At 42.6% G+C, this 20,702-nt stretch overlaps 1 protein-coding gene across 2 annotated transcripts in view; it reads left to right on the top strand.

Annotated features, from left to right (window-relative positions):
• The first annotated feature begins 76 nt into the window (after positions 1–76).
• grinaa (glutamate receptor, ionotropic, N-methyl D-aspartate-associated protein 1a (glutamate binding)) overlaps positions 77–20,702 on the top strand; it is a 38,120-nt gene continuing 17,494 nt past the window's right edge. Inside the window, exons 1-5 of one of the 2 annotated variants that reach the window (XM_048616609.1) lie at positions 83–242; positions 273–416; positions 3,473–3,588; positions 7,310–7,510; positions 17,189–17,317. In XM_048616609.1, coding sequence (XP_048472566.1) covers positions 107–242; positions 273–416; positions 3,473–3,588; positions 7,310–7,510; positions 17,189–17,317 — 726 coding nt within the window. In that variant the 5' untranslated portion in view covers positions 83–106. Of the gene's footprint in view, positions 417–3,472; positions 3,589–7,309; positions 7,511–17,188; positions 17,318–20,702 lie in introns of both variants that reach the window. The other variant, XM_048616607.1, reaches the window with a different exon arrangement.

Raw genomic sequence — 20,702 nt, 5'->3', positions numbered from 1 at the left:
CCCCCCCCAAAAATGTGGTAAGTGATTGAGAAGTCAATAACAACGTACAAATTTATTTTAGGTTTTTTGTTTCCCAGATCAACAATAAGGATCTGTATCATTGATAATGTCGCAGGAGAAGACCTACCTGGTCTCGGGAGATCCACAACAGCCTCCTTATCCACGTAACGAGATGTCGTATGGAAACGACCATTATCCACAACAGCCTCCACCATATGGACAGCCTGTTTTCCCACAAGCTGGTTTTGGGCAGCCAGCTTTTCCATCAGCTGGTTATGTGCAGCCACCTTATCCCCAATCTGCCTATGGACAGCCTGGTTTTCCACAAGGATCATATGGAGAGCCACCACAGGCATTTCCACAAGGAGCATTCCAGCAGCCGCCCATGCCTCCACCTCCAATGATGCATTCAAATGGTAAGGAAGTTCTTGCTGCTTTACATGTTTTATCCCTCCTTTTTTAAAAATAGGGATTTTTGACAATAAATGGAAGTTTTTTTTAGTGCATGTGTAACTTCTATTTTTTAATTGACTCTGCTGGCATAAACCTGGGACTGATGGGGAACTTGGCCTGCTCTGCCATTCCTTGATCACTGCTCATCTTTTACCTCAATGTTATTTTCCCCCATATCTTTATATCTCAAATATTCTGAAATCTATTGATCTCTGATCATAATATGTTGAGGCTGAGGGCATGGCTAAGCTATTAAAAGAAACTATGGCTACATCTGTGATTTGTAAATATTGTTAGTGAAAGAGGGAGGTAGAGAAACTGGATAGGATAAAAATAGCTCAGGAGGAGGTCCTTCAGAGATTGACTGACTGCACAATTGAAGGATGTGCTCAGAGGTTGCAGAGCCTCTAGACAAATCCAAGGAGAATTGAAGGATTGAGATTGGAGGGTTTCAGCTGTGAATACAGATTGACTGTGGTCACCACAGTCAATCTAATTCCAGCAGTATGAAATAATTTAGATTCTGACTGGTACAAAATTTAATCCACACTAGAAAGGTGTGGATTGACAAATGACACTGTGTGGATTTAATGATTGTTATTACACCATTAGATATTTGAAATCTTTTGAAAGTAGTGAGAAGCTGATTAAAGATGTTGAAGAAAATGCTATTCTTGGCTTTACAAAGAGGTTTAGAATACAGAAGCAAAAATGTTACGTGAAGCCTTCTGTAAGGTTAGGTCTCAGCTGCAGTATTGTTGTAGTGTGGACAACACCCTTTTTTTTACCAGGGGTTTGGAAGGACAGCAGAGAATTTTAGCTTCAGGGATGATTAACTTATTAAGTGGGTTTGGCGGGGGGGTGGAGGTGGTGCAGCATGGGAGAAGGAGAACTATAGAAGGTAAGATTCAGTGCAGAGAAGGATAGGTATTGACTGACATTTAAAGCAAGTGTTCACTTTTTTGCAATTGTTTGAAATTTATTTCTAGTAGTACTGGCCAGAAGAGACAGTGTAAATTGTTAAAATCCTCAAGTGAGCAGTTTTGGTCCCCCTTATCTAAAAGTGTCACTTCCTTGGATGCAGTTCAGGGATGGCTTTGTGAGCAAGGGCATTTTTTTTTTATTGCTTTTCATTCATGGGATGAAGGTGTCACTGGCTAGGTGAGCACTTATTGTCCAGAGGACAATTAAGAATCAACCACATTGCTGTGGGTCTGTGGACCAGACCAGGTAAGGATGGCAGTTTCAATTCCACAGTCTGCCGTGGCAGGATTTGAACCTGGGTCTCTGGATTAACAGTCTAGTGATAAAACCACTAGGCTGCTCCCTCACACTGCTAAACAAGTTGGGATTCTACTCATTGGAGTTTAGAAAGATGACGTGGTCTCATTGAAATATATAGGTTTCTTAAAGGGTTTGACAGGGTAAATGTTGAGGATGTTGCCACTCATGGGTGAGTCTGGAACCAGAGGGCATAGTCTCCAAATAAAAGGGGTGCCAATTTAAGATTGAGATGGGGAATTTCTTGAAAGTTGAATGTATTTGGAACATCTTCCCACAGAGCTGAAGATACAAAACCTTTGTGAATATTTAAAGCTGATCAGTAGGGGAATTGAGAGTTATGGGGCAAGGTCAGAAAGGTAGACATGACGAATGTTGGGACAGCTTGATCCTATTGAATGGTGAAGTGGTATTGATGGGCTGACCGGCTTAGTCCTGGTCCTATTTCTTGTGACTTTTTTAATTCTGCAAGTCACTATGTAAATGCATGCATTACCCTGACGATTGTGGAAGCAGATTCACAAACTATCAAAGGAAATTTTAGTTTTACTTACTTGAAGGTGTAAATTTGTCTCACGGTAGCCCAGCAATCAGGAAGTGGAGTGAATTAGATAGCTGTTGTAAAGAGTCGGCGCAGACGATATTGAACAAGTGGTCTCCTGTGCTTTTCTCATTCTGTGATCTTGTGTGCTGCGCAATCCTCTAGATGGAAACTTGGACCAGCTGGGCTTTGAATTTCTGGAGTGACATGTGACTCCAGGCACTTAATAGCCATTTGAAACGGCACTTCATTTAGGTTCAAGAGTTTTAAAAAGAAATGGTTGTTTGGCATTGAGAAGAATCAAGAAAAAAACATGGTGTTTTAAACTAGATCTACCTCCTGTTCCCAAGTCAGACTAAGGAAAAGGGCTAAATTGGAGGAAAGGAAGCAGGAAATGGTTAACCTGACCCCCACCCCGTCACATTTTTGACTCTCTCCTCCTTTTGTCTGTCTGCACTCACTTCCTCTTTTGCTCCCTGCTTGGCTCCCAGTGCTAGGAGAAGGATCTCACACCTCCATCTTGATGGGAGCAGTGCATGAGTCTTAGAGCTACATGCAGATTTGACAGGAGCTGGGCCCAAACTGGGAGGTGAATGAGGCTCCCAATCCCTAGTCACATTGTCCCAGTGTGTGCATGTTTGCACATGAGACTAGGAGGTTGGTACCTTGCAATGCCTGGTGGTAGATGTATGGGAGATTAACTCCAGCAGCCTGGAAAGGTGACTGAAGTGCTGCTGACCACTTGTGGTGTGTGCACAGAGTGAGGCCAGAGAAGGGTTTGTAGGAGTTAGGTTAGTTGTCGGGCTGTGCCACCTGCTCAGTGTGATACACAATCCCACCTGCTGGGTATACTATCCCTTGGCTCGAATACACAAACCTTCTTTTTAAAAAATTAAAGAATAAAAGTCATTTTTGCAGAAACTTTTTATATTGAGAAAATTGTATAAATGCATGAGGAGTACAAGAGGATTTACATAGAGAAAGTGAGGTTAGTATCAATTAAAAGTGCAAAATCTTTGGGCAAGCCTATTCTTTAACTATAATCCCACTTTCTGGCTACTGTGTTCTACATGTGTAGAGCTTGCTACAGATTGTTTATGATCAGTGTGTAGTTTGGAGGCATTATATTCAGAAAATTATGGATCTCCCATCAAGGCATGCCATCTGGTGGTAAATAATTTAATTGCTTTATTGTAGTTGCCTTGGGAAGCCCTGGTTATCACGACGATGTCCCACCATCTTATTACGATAACGAGGAGTTCAGTGCAGCAAACTTTGAAGACAAGAATATTCGCAGAGCTTTTATTAGGAAGGTAAGACTCCTGTGTGCAGAATAATTAATGTACATATGTGGAGAAACAAAAATAATTGTAATATTCTTTCACTATGCAAGGTGGTATGGGGATAATGTCATATAGGGATATTAGTAAAGCAGACTAATGTTCTGGCAACAAAGACCAAAGTTGCTATTAAAACTCAACAGGTCTGACAGCGTTTTGTAGAAAAATCAGTCAATGTATCAGGTCTGGTGACCTTTCCTCAGAAATGGATCTGAAATGTTAACTTTGGCTTTTTTTTTCTTCACAGATGCTGCCAGACCTGCTGAACTTTTCCAGCAACTTCTGTTTTTGCTCCTGATTTACAGCATCTGCAGTTATTTCAGTTTTTAATGTTTGGAGGATTTGATCCCATATCCCATCAGAGCAGCTACTGAAATTTTAATTCGGCTGTATTTTTCATTCATTATCTCTACTTTGTTGTTTTGCCATTCAACTTTTAATTGGTGTATTCTGGTTCTTGATCTTTTCACCAGCAGGAAGAATTTCTCTATCTACTATATCCAGAACCTCGTGCGTTTGGATACCTGTCAAATTTCCTGTTGAATAGCCCTTGTTTTTCATGAGTGGTTCTAACTTTTCCAATCTATCAACATAACTGAAGTTGCTCTTCTTGGACCATTCTTTTGTGTTTTCCTATTTCTAAAATGTAATACTTGGAACTGGACATAATGTGCTAGTTGAGGCAAAGCTAGTCTTTTTTTATTTAGAGATTTATCATAACTTCCTTTCTTCTTTTTTGTACTTTTGGCCACCTCTTAAGCTGTGGATCATTTTTTTTTTGTATATTGCCTTTTCTTGTTCTTTTCCCTCTCTTTCATAATGTCTGCAGTTCCAGTAAGGAAATGCAGATTTCGAGTTGTGCTTTTAAACTAATAAGCTTTGGGTCTCAAGGGTGGCTAATCAACATTTCTAATTAGATACCCTACCTATCTTTAATTAAATTAATGTTGCCATGGTGGTGAGCTTTTGGAGTGGTAGGGTTTTGAGATATCTCTGAAAACTTGACCTGTTTTAATTCCCATGGGTCTGGAGTGGAATAACAGCTAGAGGCCAAATATGTCTCTGGTTCACCGTGCAGGAATGGATGTGGAACTCGTGCTCTAATGACAAGTTTTGAGAAGCTGAAACCAGGTGGGAAGATACCTCTTGGGTAGGAGAAGCCCCTGGGAAAATTCACACTGAAAGCAAACTCTGGAATTAATAGTTTCTCAACTGAAAAAGAATTGAATTAAATCCTTGGCAGCGCAATCTACTTTGACTGGTTCTTGAGAACAATGTCTGTTAAAATATAAATAGAACTGCTTTTTGGCTGCACTAAAGAAAAAAAGGGAAGGGTCTGTTTTCTGGTTTGAGGTGAGAGTTGTCAACAAAAGATAGTATATAAAAACCGAAAGAACTGTAAAGCGGGAACAAAAACAAAGTTGCTGGAAAAGCTCAGCAGGTCTGGCTACATCTGTGAAGGAGAAAACAGGTTAAAGTTTTGGGTCTGGTGACCCTTCCTCAGAACTGATAATGGCAGGGAAAATGTTGGTTTATATGCAGAAAATAGGGAGGTGGGTGGGGTAGGGAGTAAATGATAGGATAGAGCCCAAAGCGCGAGAGAGACCATTGGCAACTCCTTTGTCCAACTATCAGGCTGGGAGGGTGAATAGTTGTTAATGGGACTGTTAGCCTGCCATTAAACACCCCTGTTAGTCACTATGTGGTAACAAAACCTGGTGTGTGTGTGGGGTAGGGGGCTGGGACATGGGAGAGTTTAGGCCCTAAAATTATTGAACTCCGATTATTGAGTCCGGAGGGCTGTAGGGTCCCCAGGCAGAAAATGAGGTGTTGTTGTTCCTCCAGCTTGCGTTGGGCTTTGCTGGAACACTGCAGCAAGCCAGTGACAGATGTCTTTAGTACAAGACAGTGTATATAGTCTGGTGCTTTTAGTCTGACGATAAAAGTCTTAAGACATGAAAACTAGGCATCCTTTTTGGCTATTACACTGGAACTTAGATGACTGGTTGGTTTAAAAAAAATTCTGTGTAGATAGTAACTAAGAAATGAACAGTGCAGTCTCTTTTGAGAATCTGTCAGTTGGTATGTGGGTCTGCATGTGTCTCAGCCTGTAAATGTGGTGAACTTTATAATCTGAACTAGTGAGGAGCATGGAATAATGGGCTCTGGAAATATTGCAATCAGTAGCTTGACTGGATGTTTTTAGCTGTACATTCTTGTGCAGAACTTCCCAAGATCATTGTACTTTTTTTGTTTTCTCCCCCCACCTCTTGCCTGACTAAATCCACTGGCAGAGGAAACTGGTACAAGTAGTTGATCTAGTACTTGATTCAACTTTAGTATTTTGTGACAAATAGAATATTATTGGAAATGCTGCTGTTAAATGTTGAAGTTTTTCGATTGAAAAGGAGGATAATTGCTGGAATTTGGCAGCTTGCACTTTCATATTCCTTAGGTTAATTATACATTTTCTGTTGAAATGTAGTGTTTTGTGGATCCTTTACGAGTTTAGTTTGTGTTCTATGTTCTTTGGCATTTGAATAAAACTTGCCACTGCCATTGGGAGCCAGACTTCAGGGCATTTCAAGGTTGTGAATCCCACTTAGTAGCAGATCTCTGCTAACTTTAAGCAATTAGTTAGATGATGGCCATGTTCAGGAGATCAATGCAGGGGAGGTTGGCAGTCACTGAGATTAGATTGCTGCTGGATCCTCAGCAGCAATGATGACCAGGAAGCATCGAAACAACTGTCATTGTTGGCATTGTATTTGAGACCATTATCTGGTCCATGATGACTAAGTTATCTCCAGAAATTCTGTGCAATAATGAGTCTTGCAGCACAGAAACAGACCCTTCAGTTTAGATCATACATGCTGACCAGACATCCCAATCTAACCTAGTTCCATTTGCAAGCATTTGGCTTCATCCCTCAATTCCTATTAGTGTACTCATCCAGATGCTTTTCTACATGTAATTGTACCTGCCTCCACCACTACTACTGGCAGCTCATTCCATGCATGCACCACCTTCTGTATGGAAAAATTTTAGCCCTTGGGTCCTTTTTTAAACCTAGTATTTTCTGCCAGGCACACTTAGATTAGCTTCAGTTGTAATGTTGCTTCATGCTGTGCAGCCACATCCTCTCACTTGTGGATTTGTAGATGTATGTTAGGAGATCCTGATGCTGGCAAAATTGCCATGCTGCTGCAATATTCATGGTTAAGTGTCAAAGAACAAAAAATTACAGCACAGGAACAGGCCCTTCGGCCCTCCAAGCTTGTGCCAATCCAGATCCTCTATCTAAACCTGTCGCCTATTTTCCAAGGATCTGTATCCCTCTGCTCCCTGCCCATTCACGTATCTATCCAGATACGTCTTAAATGACGCTATCATGCCTGCCTCTACCACCTCCGCTGGCAACTCGTTCCAGGCACCCACCACCCTCTGCATGAGAACTTTCCACGCATATCTCCCTCAAACTTTCCCTGCTCACCTTGAAATCGTGACCCCTAGTAATTGACTTTTAATTCACTATTGTTTTAAGCTGCTGCTGAGAATGGGGTTGGGTAAGTTCCACCCTTGTAATTGTCAGGTGATGTGACCTGACCTTGGGCACTTGCTGATTTTTCAAACTGTTATCTCTTCCCTGATAAATGCACAAGGTTGCTAATTCACTTTTTCCTCCCATTTGCAGGTCTACATGGTTTTGACTGTTCAGCTGCTGGTGACTTTCATTTTTGTGTGTATCTGTACCTTTGTTTCTGATGCTAAGAAATTTGTGAGACGCACTCCTTGGATCTACTATGCCTCCTATGGTGTATTCTTCGTTACACTTATTGCTCTCAGCTGTTGTGGACAAATCCGACGGAAGCACCCATGGAATCTCATTGCTTTGGTAAGTAATGTCATTAATGTTTTCCTATCTTTTGATATGCTCCTGAAGTATGAGGCTGGTAATCATCTGGTTTTGGAGGTGGGTAGGAAGAAGAAAGGATGAAGAAAGAAGCAAACATTGAATTGATCCTGATGTGAATTTTTAATTTGGCCATTTGGGAGTAATGCCTCAATGTCTTTCCCTTCTGACTGCATGTTTTTGTTCCATTTTAGCTTAGAACCATAGCAAATAAGACTAGGAATAGGCCATTCAAACAAACAAGCCTACTTGGCTATTCGGTTGATCTTCTATCTCTCCATTGTACTTTGCTGTCTCCCCGTACCCCTTAACCTTTTATTATTTTTTCTGTTGCTTGCACAGTGTGCAGAACAGTGTAGCACAGGAACAGGCCCTTTGGCCGGCCACGTCTGTGCCAACCATGATACCATTCTAAACTATTAATCCCATCTACCTACATGTGGTCCATATCCCAGCCTGTTCATGTCTGTCTAAATGCCTGTTAATTGCTATCATCTTAGCTGCTTCTACCTTCCCTAGCAGCACACTCCAGTCTCCTGCTACCCCTTTTTTTTGTTTTTCTAAAACAAAAACAACTTTTTCTTCACCAAATCGTTAAATTTTTAACCTCACACCTTAAACCTGCTAATATTTGACATTTCCACCCTGGGAAGACGTGACCACCCATGCCTCTTATTTTATATTCTTTTATCTGGTTGCCCCTCAGTCTCTAATACTCTAGCAAACAATCTAAGTTTGTCCAACCTCTCCTAGCTAATACTCTAATCCAGGCAACATCCTGGTAATTTTTTTTTCTTTTTCTCCACCCTCCAAAAGCCTCCACATCCTTGTATAGTGTGGTCACTAGAACTGGGCACAATACTTGTTCCAAATGAGGCCTAACTGAAGTTTGGTTTTTTAATATACAACTATAACATGACTTGTCAACTTTTATGAAAACCTAAAGAGCTGCAGATACTGTAAATCAATATGGAAATAGCTGGAAAAGCTCAGCAGTTCTGGCAGCATCCATGGAGAGAAATCAGTTAACATTAACATCTCTAATTTGCTGTTTAATTCCATCTCCTACCACCTCCGCTACCATTCAGATGTCCATACAGTTCCTGCTAATGTTTTTTCTGCCTTTTTCTGGTTTTTATTGAATTTACCTCTCTATGGTTGACTTTGATATTTTTGCCCTTTTTTAAACTCCAGCCCTATTTGTTGCTACCCCTTGTTTTCTTTTATAATTCCACTTTTTTTGTCTTCGACTACTCTCTTTCGTTTTGTCTTGGTTATCCCTTGACTCTCTGCTTTGCTTTGGTTCCCCACTCCCAGCCACTCTAGTTTAAACCTTTCCCAAGTTTGTCTGAGTCTCCATTCAGCTTGTACAGGTCCCATCTTACCCAGAATCTGTCCCAGTGCCTCAAGATTCTGAATTCCTCCCTATTCCAGTCATGCACTCATTCAGTCTTTTCTCCAACTCTTGGTCTCACTGGCATGTGGCACTGAAGTAATCCTACGATTACTGTCTTTGAAATCCTACTTGATTTATTTTCTAGCTCCCTATTTTCAGTTTGCAGGACCTCCATCCTGTTTTTGACCTTGGTCCATGTTAGTATCAATGACAGTGACCTTTGGCTATGCTCCCTCCCCCTTCATTGAAAAGGGAAAGGAGACAAAAAAACTAATGATAGGCCAGTTAGCTTTATATCCATGTTATAATATTCTGTTAAAGGATGTCATAGCACAATTATAATCGAGCACAGTCAACATGACTTGATGAAAATGAAAACAAACTTATTAGAATCCTTTTTGAGGTGATAACAAGCAGGACAGAGGAAGTAGTGGATGTAGTATATTTGGATTTTCAGAAGGCATTTGATAAGGTGGCACACTTCTAGGCTTCTTTTGAAGATAAGAACCAATAGTAATGGGGGTAGTACATTTTGAGGATTGGCTAACTAATAGACAGTTGGGATAACGGAATTTTTCAGGATGACTAGTTTTGCAGATGACCCTAAATCCGGGATGGCCTATTGGTATTATACCTGGGTCTCTAGATTAATAGTCCAGTGAATGTTCTAGGGACCTAGGTTCGAATCCTACCATTAGCAGATAGTGAAATTTGACTTTTTAAAGATCTGGAATTAAGAACCCTACTGTGACCACTGTCGATTGGTGGGAAAACCCACCTAGATTCACTAGTGTCCTTCAAGGAAGGAAATCTGTCACCTTCACCTGGTCTGGCCTATGTTACTCCAGACCCACAGCAATGCAGTTGACTCTTAACTGCCCTCTGAAATGGCCTAACAAGCCATTCGGTTGTACCAATCACTACAATGTCTCAAAGAAATTAAACCAGACAGATAACCGAGTATTGACCTAGGCACTGAAAAGAAAACAGCAGAAACAGCCCTGTCAACTCTGCAGTGTCGTCCTTACTAACATCTGGGTCTAGTGCCAACATTAGGAGAGCTGCTTAACAGACTAGTCAGGCAACAGCCTGACTTTGTCCATAAGGTATGATTCAATGAGTATGACAGTCCCAGACACCATCATCCCTGGATATGTCCTGTCCCACTGGCAGGACCGCCCTGGCAGAGGTGGCAGCACAGTGGTACACAGTCAGGAGGAGTTGCCCTAGGAGTCCTCAATGTTGACTCCAGACCTTGAGGTCTCATGGCTTCAGGTTAAACACTAGCAAGAAAATCTCTTGCTGCTTACATGTACCATTCTCGCTTGGCAGAGTTCCTCCATCTTGAATAAGACTTGGAGGAAGCACTGGATGGCAAGGGCACAAAATGTACTCTGGGTGGGGTATTTCAATGTCCACCACACAGTGGCTCAGTACTACTAGATGAACTGGTCGGGTCCTAAAGGACAGCTGCTAGACTGGGCCTGTGGTAGATGAGGACCAACAGGGAAGAATGTACTTGACCTTATCCTTTACCAGTCTGCCAGCTGCAGCTGTCTGTGATAGTATTGGTAAGATTGACCACTGCACAGTCCTTAGGGAGACAAAGTCCTACCCACATGTTGGAAATAACCTCCATTATGTTGTGTGGCATTATTGGTGTTCAATGGGACAGACTTCACACAGATGTAGCAACTCAAGACTGGGCATCCATGAGGTGCTGTGGGCCATCAACAGCAGAATTGTACCTCAGCACAATCTGTAACCTGGCATTTACCCACTGAGCTATTACCATCATGCCAGGGGATCAGCTGTGGTTTCAATTGAGTGCAGGAGGGCATGCCAGAAGCAGCACCAGTCATACCTGAAGATGAGATATCAACTTGGTGAAGCTGCCAAACAACATTAGCAGCAAGTGATAGAGAACCAAGTGATCCCACAGCCCACGGATCAGATCCAGTTCTGTAGTCCTGCCATGTCTAGCTATGAATGGTGGTAGCCGATTTATGCAACTCACTGAAGGAGGAGAATGCTCCACAAGGATCCCATTCTCAATGAAGGAAGAGCCCAATTCATCAGTGCAAAATATAAGGCTGAAGTGTTCGAGCAGCCCCAACTGCACTCAAGAAGCTTGACACTCCAGGACAAAATAGCCTGCTTGATTGGCCCTGCATCCACTCTCTCTCTTCCACAGACACTTAGTAGCAGCAGTGTGTACTGTCTACAAGCTGCACTGCAGGAATTCATCAAAGATCCTCAGACAGCACCTTCGAACCCATGACCATCTCCATCTAGAAGAATGAGGGCAGCAGATATATGGGATCACCATCACCTGCTAACCTGATGAAGCTATCAATTTGGGTAATTTATCTTGCATGTCAAACAGCAAGTCCATAGAACAAAGTGATCTCCCAACCATAAATTAGATCTAAATTACGGTGGCATGGGAGCTTAGTGGTTAGTACTGCTGCCTCAGTGCCAGGGATCTGGGTTTGATTCCACCTTTGGGTAACTATGCACGCTCCATGCAGGCACTCTCCGTGTCCATGTGGGTTTCCTTCGAGTGCTCTGGTTTCTTCCACAATCCAAAGATGTGCAGTTTAGGTGGATTGGCAATGCTAAATTGCTCAGTCTGCAGGATGTGCACATTAGGTGGATTAGCCAGGGAGAATGCAAGGTTACTGGGATAGGGTAGGAGGGTGGGTCTGGATGGAATCCTCCTTGGAGGGCTGGTGTGACTCAATGGGCTGAATGGCCTGTTTTCCACACTAGGGATTCTGTGGGTTCTAAGCTCTGCAGTCTTGCCACATCTAGTTGTGAATGGTGGTGGACAATTGAATGATAGCACAACAACGCAACTTGTGGCCTGGTGTATCCTGCACTCTGCCATTACCATCAAGCTAGGAATCAACTCTGGCTCAATGGAAAGTGCAGGAGAACGTGTCAGGAGCAGTACCAGGCATACCTAAAAATGAGGTACTACTTTCTTCCCAAACAGCATAAGCTGCAAGTGGTGGAACTAAGCAATCCCACAACCAATAGATCAGGTCTAAGTTCTGCAGTCCTGCCATCCTGCCACATCCACTGACGAATAGTGGTGGGCAACAAAACAACTCAGAGGATGGGGTTATTTGTGGATCCTCCTCTTCCAGTGAAGGGAAGGTCCAGCACATCAGAGCAAAAAATAATGCTGTAAACATTTGTGATAATCTAGTCAGTGTCAAGTGCACGTTCAACCTTAGCCTCATCCAGCGGTCCTCAGCATCACTTGTTAGTCTTCTGCCAATTTGATTCACTCCACATGATATCTAGAAGTGGTTGGAGGCATCATATACTGCAGTGGCTATAGGCTCTGACAATATTTGGGCAATAGTACTGAACACTTGTGCTCCAGAACTTGCTGTACCTCTAATCAAGTAGTTCCAGTAGAGCTACAACACTGGAATCTACCCAACAAGGTGGAAAATCACCCAGCTAAGTTCTGTACACAACAGAACAAAAAATCCAACCCAACCAATTACTGCCCCATTAGTCTACTCTCATCCACCAGTAATGTGATAGAACATAGAACATTACAGCGCAGTACAGGCCCTTCGGCCCTCTGTTGCGCCAACCTGTGAAACCAGTCTGAAGCCCATCTAACCTAAACTATTCCATTATCATCCATATGTTTATCCATGATGGAAGATGTCGCCAACAAATTCTCCCACTATCAGTGGGTTACCTCCCACAGTCCAAAGATGTGCAGGCTAGGTGGATTGGCCATGCTAAATTGCCCATAGTGTTGAGGGATGTGTAGATTAGGTGGGTTAAAGGGGGGAATGGGTCTGGTGAGATGCTCTGAAGGTCGAAGGGCTTGTTTCCACACTGTAGGGATTCAAATAGCATCTGCTCAGTGATGCCCAGTGTAGATTCTGTCAGGGCCACTTAGCTCTTCACCTCAATACAGCCTTGGTTCGAACATGGGTGAAAGAGTAAAATTCCAGATGTGAGCAATACCCCTGAAATCAAGTTCATATTTGATGGTGTGTGGTATTGAGAAGTTGCAACAAAACTGGAATCAGTTGGGTTGAAAGTCTTTACTGGTTGAAATCATTCTTGGCACAAGATTGTGGTTGTTGCAAGTTAGCCATATCAGCTTCATGACATCTCTGCAGTAGTTCCTCTGGGTAGTGAACCAGGCCCAACCATCTTCAGCTGTTTCAGCAATGACCTTCTTTCTTAAGGTAGAAATGAGGATGTTTGGTTTTCTTGACTATTCAGCACCTTTCACAACTCTGGTACTGAAGCAGTCTGTTCAAATGCAGAAAGACCTGGATGGTATCTAGGCTTGGGCTGAAAAGTGGCAAGTAACATTCATGCCACATGTCTGGCAATGCCCATCTCCAGTAAGAGTCTAACCACTGATCCTTAACATCCAGTGATGTTACTGTTGGCCAGAAACAGAATTGGACTTGCAGCTACTATATTTTATATGGCAAAAGGAGCTCAGTTTTGGAATAGTACAGTGAGTAATTGCCCTTCTGACTCTGTCGGCCATCTACGAGGCACAAATCAGGAGGGTGATAGAATACTCACTTGTCTGGATGGTTACTACTCCAACTGCACTTGAAGCTTGACCCTATTGAGGACAAAGCAGCCAGCTTGACTGTTACCAAATCCAGAAGCATACAGTCTCTTTACCATTGATGCTCAGTAGCATCGGTGTATATATCTACAAATTGCACTGCAGAATTCACCAAAGACAACACTTTTCAAACCCACTTCTACCTAGAAGGACGAGAGCAGCAGGAACACTATCTCCACCAAGCTCTCTTCCAAGCCATTTGCCATCCTTACTTTGAAGGAACAACAATATATAATATCCAATGACATTGGATCAAAATCCTATAATTCCCTGCCTAATGATATTGTGGGTCTTTCTACAATACATGGACTGCAACAGTTCAAGAGGACAGCTGACCATTAACCGTCACCTTGGGAAATTGAGGACCAGAATTGAAAGCAATTTCCCATGATTGGGGCAAAAAAGCTACCTTCAAAGTTCAGGTAATAGGAAAGGCAAATGGAAAGTTGGCCTCCATTCCAAAAGGAACAGAGTATCTGAAACTGTCGGACATCTGTGACACCACATCTAGAATATTGTGAATAGCTTTGGTCCCCTTTATTTAAGGAAAGATGCACTGGCATTGGAGGTAACCCATTGCGTGTTCACTTGGTTTATTCTGGGGTTTTGGAGAGATTTTTCTTTGAGGAGAAATTGAGTAGTTTGGGTCTGTACTTGGAGGAATAAGAGGTGCCCTCATTGAAAAGTTGCATCTTATTGGGGTAGACATTGAAATGTTTCTGCGTTGGGAAGAATCCAGGTTCAGAGGGCATAATCTCAGAATGAGGGGTCACATGAGGAATTTCTTCTAACGATTGTGAATTTGTGGAATTCTTTACTGCAGAGGAATGTTGAGGCTGACATTCAGTATTATAAAGGCTGAGAGATACTTTATTTGTTTTAAAATAAAATCAAGGTTTCTAGAGAAATGGTAGGAAAGTGGAATTGATTATCAGATCATCCATGATCTTATTGATTGGCAGAGTGGATGTGACAGGCTGAATGGCTTACTTCTGTGGTTTTAAATGTCCTGCAGCCTCTTGAGAGACATCCTTGACTTTCAGTACTAGTAAGGCAACATCCCATCCTGGTGTTGCTTCTGCAGCCACAAATGTCTGTCCTGATTATTATAGAAAGGATATTATTAAACTAGAAAGTATGCAGATAAAACTTACTAGGAGCTACCTGGGCTAGGAAGTTTGAGTTATAAGGAGAGGTTGGATAGGCTGGAACTTTTTGGGCGGCATGGTGGCTCAGTGGTTAGCACTGCTGCCTCACAGCGCCAGGGTCCCAGGTTCGATTCTAGCCTCTGGGGAGTTTGCACATTCTCCCTGTACCTGCATGGGTGCTCTGGTTTTCTCCCACAATCCAAAGGTGTGCAGGCTAGGTGGATTGGCCATGCTAAATTTGCCTGTGGTGTTCAGGGATGTGTAGGTTTGGTGGGTTATAGGGAAATGAGTCTGGGTGGGATGCTCTGAGGGTTGGTGTGGACTTGTTGAGCCCAAGGACCTATTGCCACACTAGGGATTCTGATCTTTTTCTTGGAGCGTAGGAGACTGAAGGGTGACCTCTGGAGGTCTGTACAATCATGAGGCATAGTTAAGGTAGATGGCCAACCGCTTTTTCCTAGTGGTCGGGAAGTCTAAAACTAGAGAGCATAGGTTTAGGGTGAGAGGGGAGAGATACAAAAAGGTCTAGAGGGGCAATTCTTTCAGAAGGTGGTGAGTATCTGGAACAGGCTGCCGGAGGTAGAGCCAGTACAATTTTGTCAAGAAAAACATTTAGACAGTTAGAGATTGGAATAGGTATGGAGGGATATGGACCAAATGCAGGCAAATGGGACTCGTTTAATTGTAAAAACTGGGCAGCAAGGACTGGTTGCGCCGAAGGATGTTTCCATTCTGTAGATCTGACTCTACTGTTTTTTTTTTTTTGCAGTTCATCTTATGCCACACTGCAGCTGAGGCCCCTCCAATACACAACTGCCTCCTGCTGCCTTTTTTTTTTTTTTTGAGAAACCATCTCCACCAGTATCCAAAATGGAAGATGTTAGACTTTCCCAAGAGATTCGTGCACTGCTTGCCTTGAGTTTTTACTATGCTTGGTCACCCATTCCTTTTTCTGTCTGTGCATTATTTCCACCTTACTATATGTGCTATTGATGCACAATGTCAGCTTGCAAATACTCCAGTGACTGTTCTAGGTCCAAAGTATAGACTCTCAGTAGTTGTAGCTGGATTCACTTTCCTGCACATGTCGCTCTAGAAGTGCTCCTAACTTACAAGATTGTGTAGAAGGGGGAGCATTCCACTCATTCCACCTGGCTGTTGTTTTGCCATGACTTGTCACTAAGAACTTTTTCCCGTTTTACTTCCTCTAGTTTAGAAAAACTTAGATGTCCCCTTGACTGAGGTGGTGGTCTTCCCATGTCATTCATGATCTCCTTGTTGGTATAGTTGTGGGTTTGAAGGTGCTGTCTGAGCAGCTTCAGTGAATTTACGTAGTGCATCTTGTAGATAGTAGTAAGTGGGTACTAAATGTTGGTGGAGGGAGTGGTTGTGGTGCCAGTCAAGTGGATTGAATGTTGTTGGCACTGCACTCCTTCAGGCAATTGGGGAAGCTTTCACCACTTGATTTGTCTTGTCTTTGTAGATGGTGAACAGGGTTTGGGAAATCGGGAAGGGAGTTGCACATGACTGAAGGTGTGGATTGGGCCCTGGAAAAGTCCTGGCGCATAGTTGGAAATTGCCCTGAAAGCTTTGACTTTCAACAGACTTTCCCTGCTTCATGGGACTTATCACAGATGGCAGTGTAAGCTAGTCAGGGACTTTGGAAAGCTCTTGCATAATCATTCCGAAGTACAGCAAAATCAAAGAGATTGCTAGAAAAGCTCAGCAGGTCTGGCAGCATCAATGGAGAGAAATCAGTTGATTATTACGGGTTGAGTGTCCCTTCCTCATCTCAGCTGATGCTGCCAGACCTGCTGAGCTTTTCCAGAAACTTCTATTTTTTTTGGTTTACAGCATCTGCAGTTCTTTTGGTTTTTATCAAGTACAGCAGAATGTTAGGTTAAAATCTGATCTAATTCCTGATTATCTAAACAACACAGCTGACCCAACTACACTCCTGACTACTTTATTTCATTAACGGGATGAGGGCATCGCTGGCTAGGTGGCATTTATTGCCCATCCCTAATTGCCCAGAGGGCAGTTCAGAGTCCACCACATTGCTGCGGTTCTGGAGTCACATGTAGGCCAGATCAGGTAAGGATGGCAGCTTCCCTCACTAAAGGATGTTAGTGAACCAGATGTATTTCTGTCCCCCGCTATTTGCCAATGTTGAGGCTGGAACTTTAAACTGCTACACTGACATTCTATACCTGTTGGAATTTTAGGAATGAAAGGTGATTTGATTTTGTGTGTAAGATGGTGAGGGGTTATTTCCTAAATAGCCATGTAGGCTCGAGGGGTGGAATGGTGACTATTTCTAATGTGGGGAGTTGTGACTTTTTTTTGTGTAGCAATACAAAATAATTAACTTAATCTGATCATACTGTTCTTTTTGTGAATAGAGACTGATTCATACCAGTTTAGAACAGACTTTTGTAACAAGTGTGTATATACAGTGTATTTACTTGCTGTTGCTTTTCTGTCTGCAGTCTATCCTCACTCTCAGCATGTCGTACATGGCTGGAATGATTGCCAGTTTCTACAGCACAGACTCTGTAGTGATGGCTGTTGGGATTACTGCAGCTGTTTGCTTTACTGTTGTGATTTTCTCTATGCAGGTAAGCATTCTTTTTGGGGATAAAAGAAAACATTACCTTGAACACATCACTTAGTGATCATGGGAAAGATGAATGATTTGTAAAGAATGGTGCACACAATTAATCATAACTTCTCTGACTTTGTGGTTCTGAACAGGTGATTGTGCCATGGCACAGTCAGGGGACTAATAATCCAGAAGTCTGAGTTAAAGCTCTGGAGCCACAGGTTCAAATCTCATTACAGCAGCTAGTGGAATTTACTTTAGGGGTGGAATTCTTTTTTAAAAACTCTGGAATATACATTTTAAGCCAGCAGGATGATTATGACCAAATTTAAAATTTATGGTAGATACTGAACGCTGAAAACAGTGGCTGCACTAAATAACTATAGCAAGTGCAGCATGTTGCTTCTTTTCAAACAAAAAAACTAGGAGTGCTATTGGCAGGGAACAGTTATAGAAAATCCAGAAGTCTGAGTATATTGTGTGCAAGAGAATAACCATGGTTTCAAACCAGAGTGGCAATTAATAAATGGAGCTGGTTTTAAATTAGTATTTTGCACCTCTCTTCACAAGAAAGAAGTATGGTAGATTTAGAAGTTAGAGAGGAGACTTTGATTTGAGACAAGTGACCTTAGATGATTTAAATCCACAAATAGAGATGTATTGCATGATAACCTGGTTAAGAAGCTAAGAGACAATGGGATCCAGGGCAGTTTGGCAAGTTGGATCCAGTATTGGCTTGTTGGCCAGAAGTAGAGGATGATGGTTGAAGGTTGTTCTTGTGATTTTGGAAACCTGTTCATTGGTGTACCTCAGGGTTTGGTGCTAGATCCCTTGCTATTGTGCACATTAATTATCCAGACAAATGTAGGAGGTATGATTAGTAAGTTTGCAGATGACACAAAAATTGATGTGGCAAATAGCAAGAAGGAGGAAAGCCTTTGATTACAAGACAATGTAGATGGGTTGAACAGTGGCAAACGGAATTTAATCCTGAAAAGTGATGCATTTTGGAAGGACTAACAAGGCAAGGAGCATATGTTGGACTCTCCTTCTGCCCTTTCTTCCCCTTCCCATATGAAGAGAGACTCAATCAATCCTCGAAGGTAGGATGGTGGAATCTGGATTGAGGTGTAAAAAGTTTGAGGCATAGATGGAGAGAACCATTTCCCACTAATAGAGGGGCCAGTAACAAGGGGACACTTTTTTAAGGCAAACGGCAGGCATTTGAGTGGACTTCAGGAAAACTCTTTTCACCTAGAGGATGGTGTGTAACTGGAACTCACTAAGTGGTGGAGGTGGGAATCCTTTATTTTAAAAACTTCTTAGATGAACACTTAACTGCTTAGCAACTGGAGCTATGGGCCCAGTGGTGGCAAATGGAGGTAGAATAATGGATGTCTGACTGGTGTTGACACAGTGGGCCAAAGGGCCACTTTCCATGTTGTAAAGTGTCTCTAAATAAAAGAAAAACTAGTTCACCATAGTGTTAGCTTTAATTTAGCCTTTGGCACAATAACTGTATAATATCTCCTGGTTCCATCCTTCTCCCACTTCAAGCAAAGTTTTCACTCTCTTATTCTCCCCATCCCTTCTTCCAAAAAAAACTTGCATTTATCTGTGAGCAGTGCAGGGAAAGTGACCAGGAACCTGAGATCCTCTCAATGGCTGTATTTGTCACCTACAAAGTTGGACTCTTTCAGTACACTCTCACTATTCTCAGTATGTAGATAGGCCAACTAGATGGGAGGCCACATTGGATTTGGTGCTTGCCAATAAACCAGGTCAGGTGTCAGATCTCTGTGGGAGAGCATTTTGGTGATAGTGATCACAGCTCCCTAACCTTTACTTTAGTTATGGAGAGGGATAGGAACAGACAGTATGGGAAGGTATTTAATTGGGGGAGGGGCATTACAATGCTATTAGGCAAGAACTACAGAGCACCAATTGGGATCAGATATTCTCTGGGAAATGCACGATAGAAATGTGGAGATTGTTTAGGGAGCAGTTACTCCAGATAGTGGATAGGTTTGTCCCACTGAGGCAAGGAAAGGATGGTAAGGTGAAGGAACCTTGGATGACAAGACATCTTGAACACCTAGTCAAGTGGAAGAAGGAACCTTACTTAAGGTTGAGGAAGCAAGGATTGGACAGGGTTCCAGAGGTCTACAAGGTAGCCAGGAAGGAACTGAAGAACTGACTCAGGACAGCTCGAAGGGGGTATGAAAAAACCTTGGCGGGGAGGATCAAGGAAAACCCCCAAGGCTTTCTATACTTGAGGAACAAGAGGATGGCCAGAGTGAGGGTAGGGCCAATCACAGATAGTGGAGGGAACTTGTGTGTGGAGTCAAAGGAGGTATGGGAGGTCCTTTAATGAATACGTTGCTTCAGTATTCACCAGTGAGAGGGACCTTGATGTTTGAAGACAGCATGAAACAGGTAAAGGATAAGATGTGGAGCTGGATTAACAGAGGAGCAGGAAAGCCGATGTTTTGGGTCTGGACCCTTTTTTTCCTCTGCCTGGCCTGCTGTGTTCATTCAGCTCCACACCTTGTTATCTCGGACTCCAGCATCAGTAGTTCCTACTATCTCTTTGAAACAGGTTGCTGTTAGGAAGGAGGATGTGCTAGAAATTTTGATGAGGATAGATAAGTCCCTGGGCCAGATGGAATATACCCAAGATTAAAATGGGAAGTGAGGGGAGCAATCTCTTCCCCTTTGGCAATGACTTTTGCATCCTCACTGTCCTGGAGTGGTACCAGATGATTAGAGGGTGGCAAATGTCAGTCCCTTGTTCAAGTAAGGGAATAGGGATAAATATGATTTATGATTATTTGGGAAAGCACAGTTTGATTAGAAATAGTCAGCATGGCTTTGAGAGGGGCAGGTCATGCCTCGAGCCTTATTGAATTCTTTGAGGATGTGACCAAACACTTTGAAGGTAAAGCAGTGGATGTGGTGTATATGGATTTTAGCAAGGCATTTGATAAAGTTCTCCATGGTAGGCTAATTCAAAGCAAGGAGGCATGGGATTCAGGGAAATTTTGGCTGTCTGGACACAGAATTGCTGTCCAATTGGACAGCCAGAGGGTGGTAGATGGAAAGTATTCAGCATGGAGCTCTGTGACCAGTGGTGGTCTACAGGGATCTGTTCTGGGACTTCTGCTCTGTGATCTTTGTGAGTGACTATCTCTACAATTCAGCCGTTCCAAACCACTTCATCATGTAATATGATCATGGGTGATTTTATCTGCATAAGATAAGGATGCATGGCATTAAGGGTGAAGTATTAGCATGGATAGAGGATTGGTTGACTAACAGGAAGCAAAGAGTGGGGATAAATGAGTGCTGTTCTAGCTGGCAGTCAGTGACTAGTGGTGTGCCTCAGGGATCGGTGTTGGGAC

Source organism: Rhincodon typus, chromosome 2 (assembly GCF_021869965.1).
Source record: "Rhincodon typus isolate 14 chromosome 2, sRhiTyp1.1, whole genome shotgun sequence".
NCBI lineage: Eukaryota > Metazoa > Chordata > Chondrichthyes > Orectolobiformes > Rhincodontidae > Rhincodon > Rhincodon typus.
Note: the sequence above shows the minus strand (reverse complement) of the source record. Positions and strands in the feature narration are given on the sequence as shown.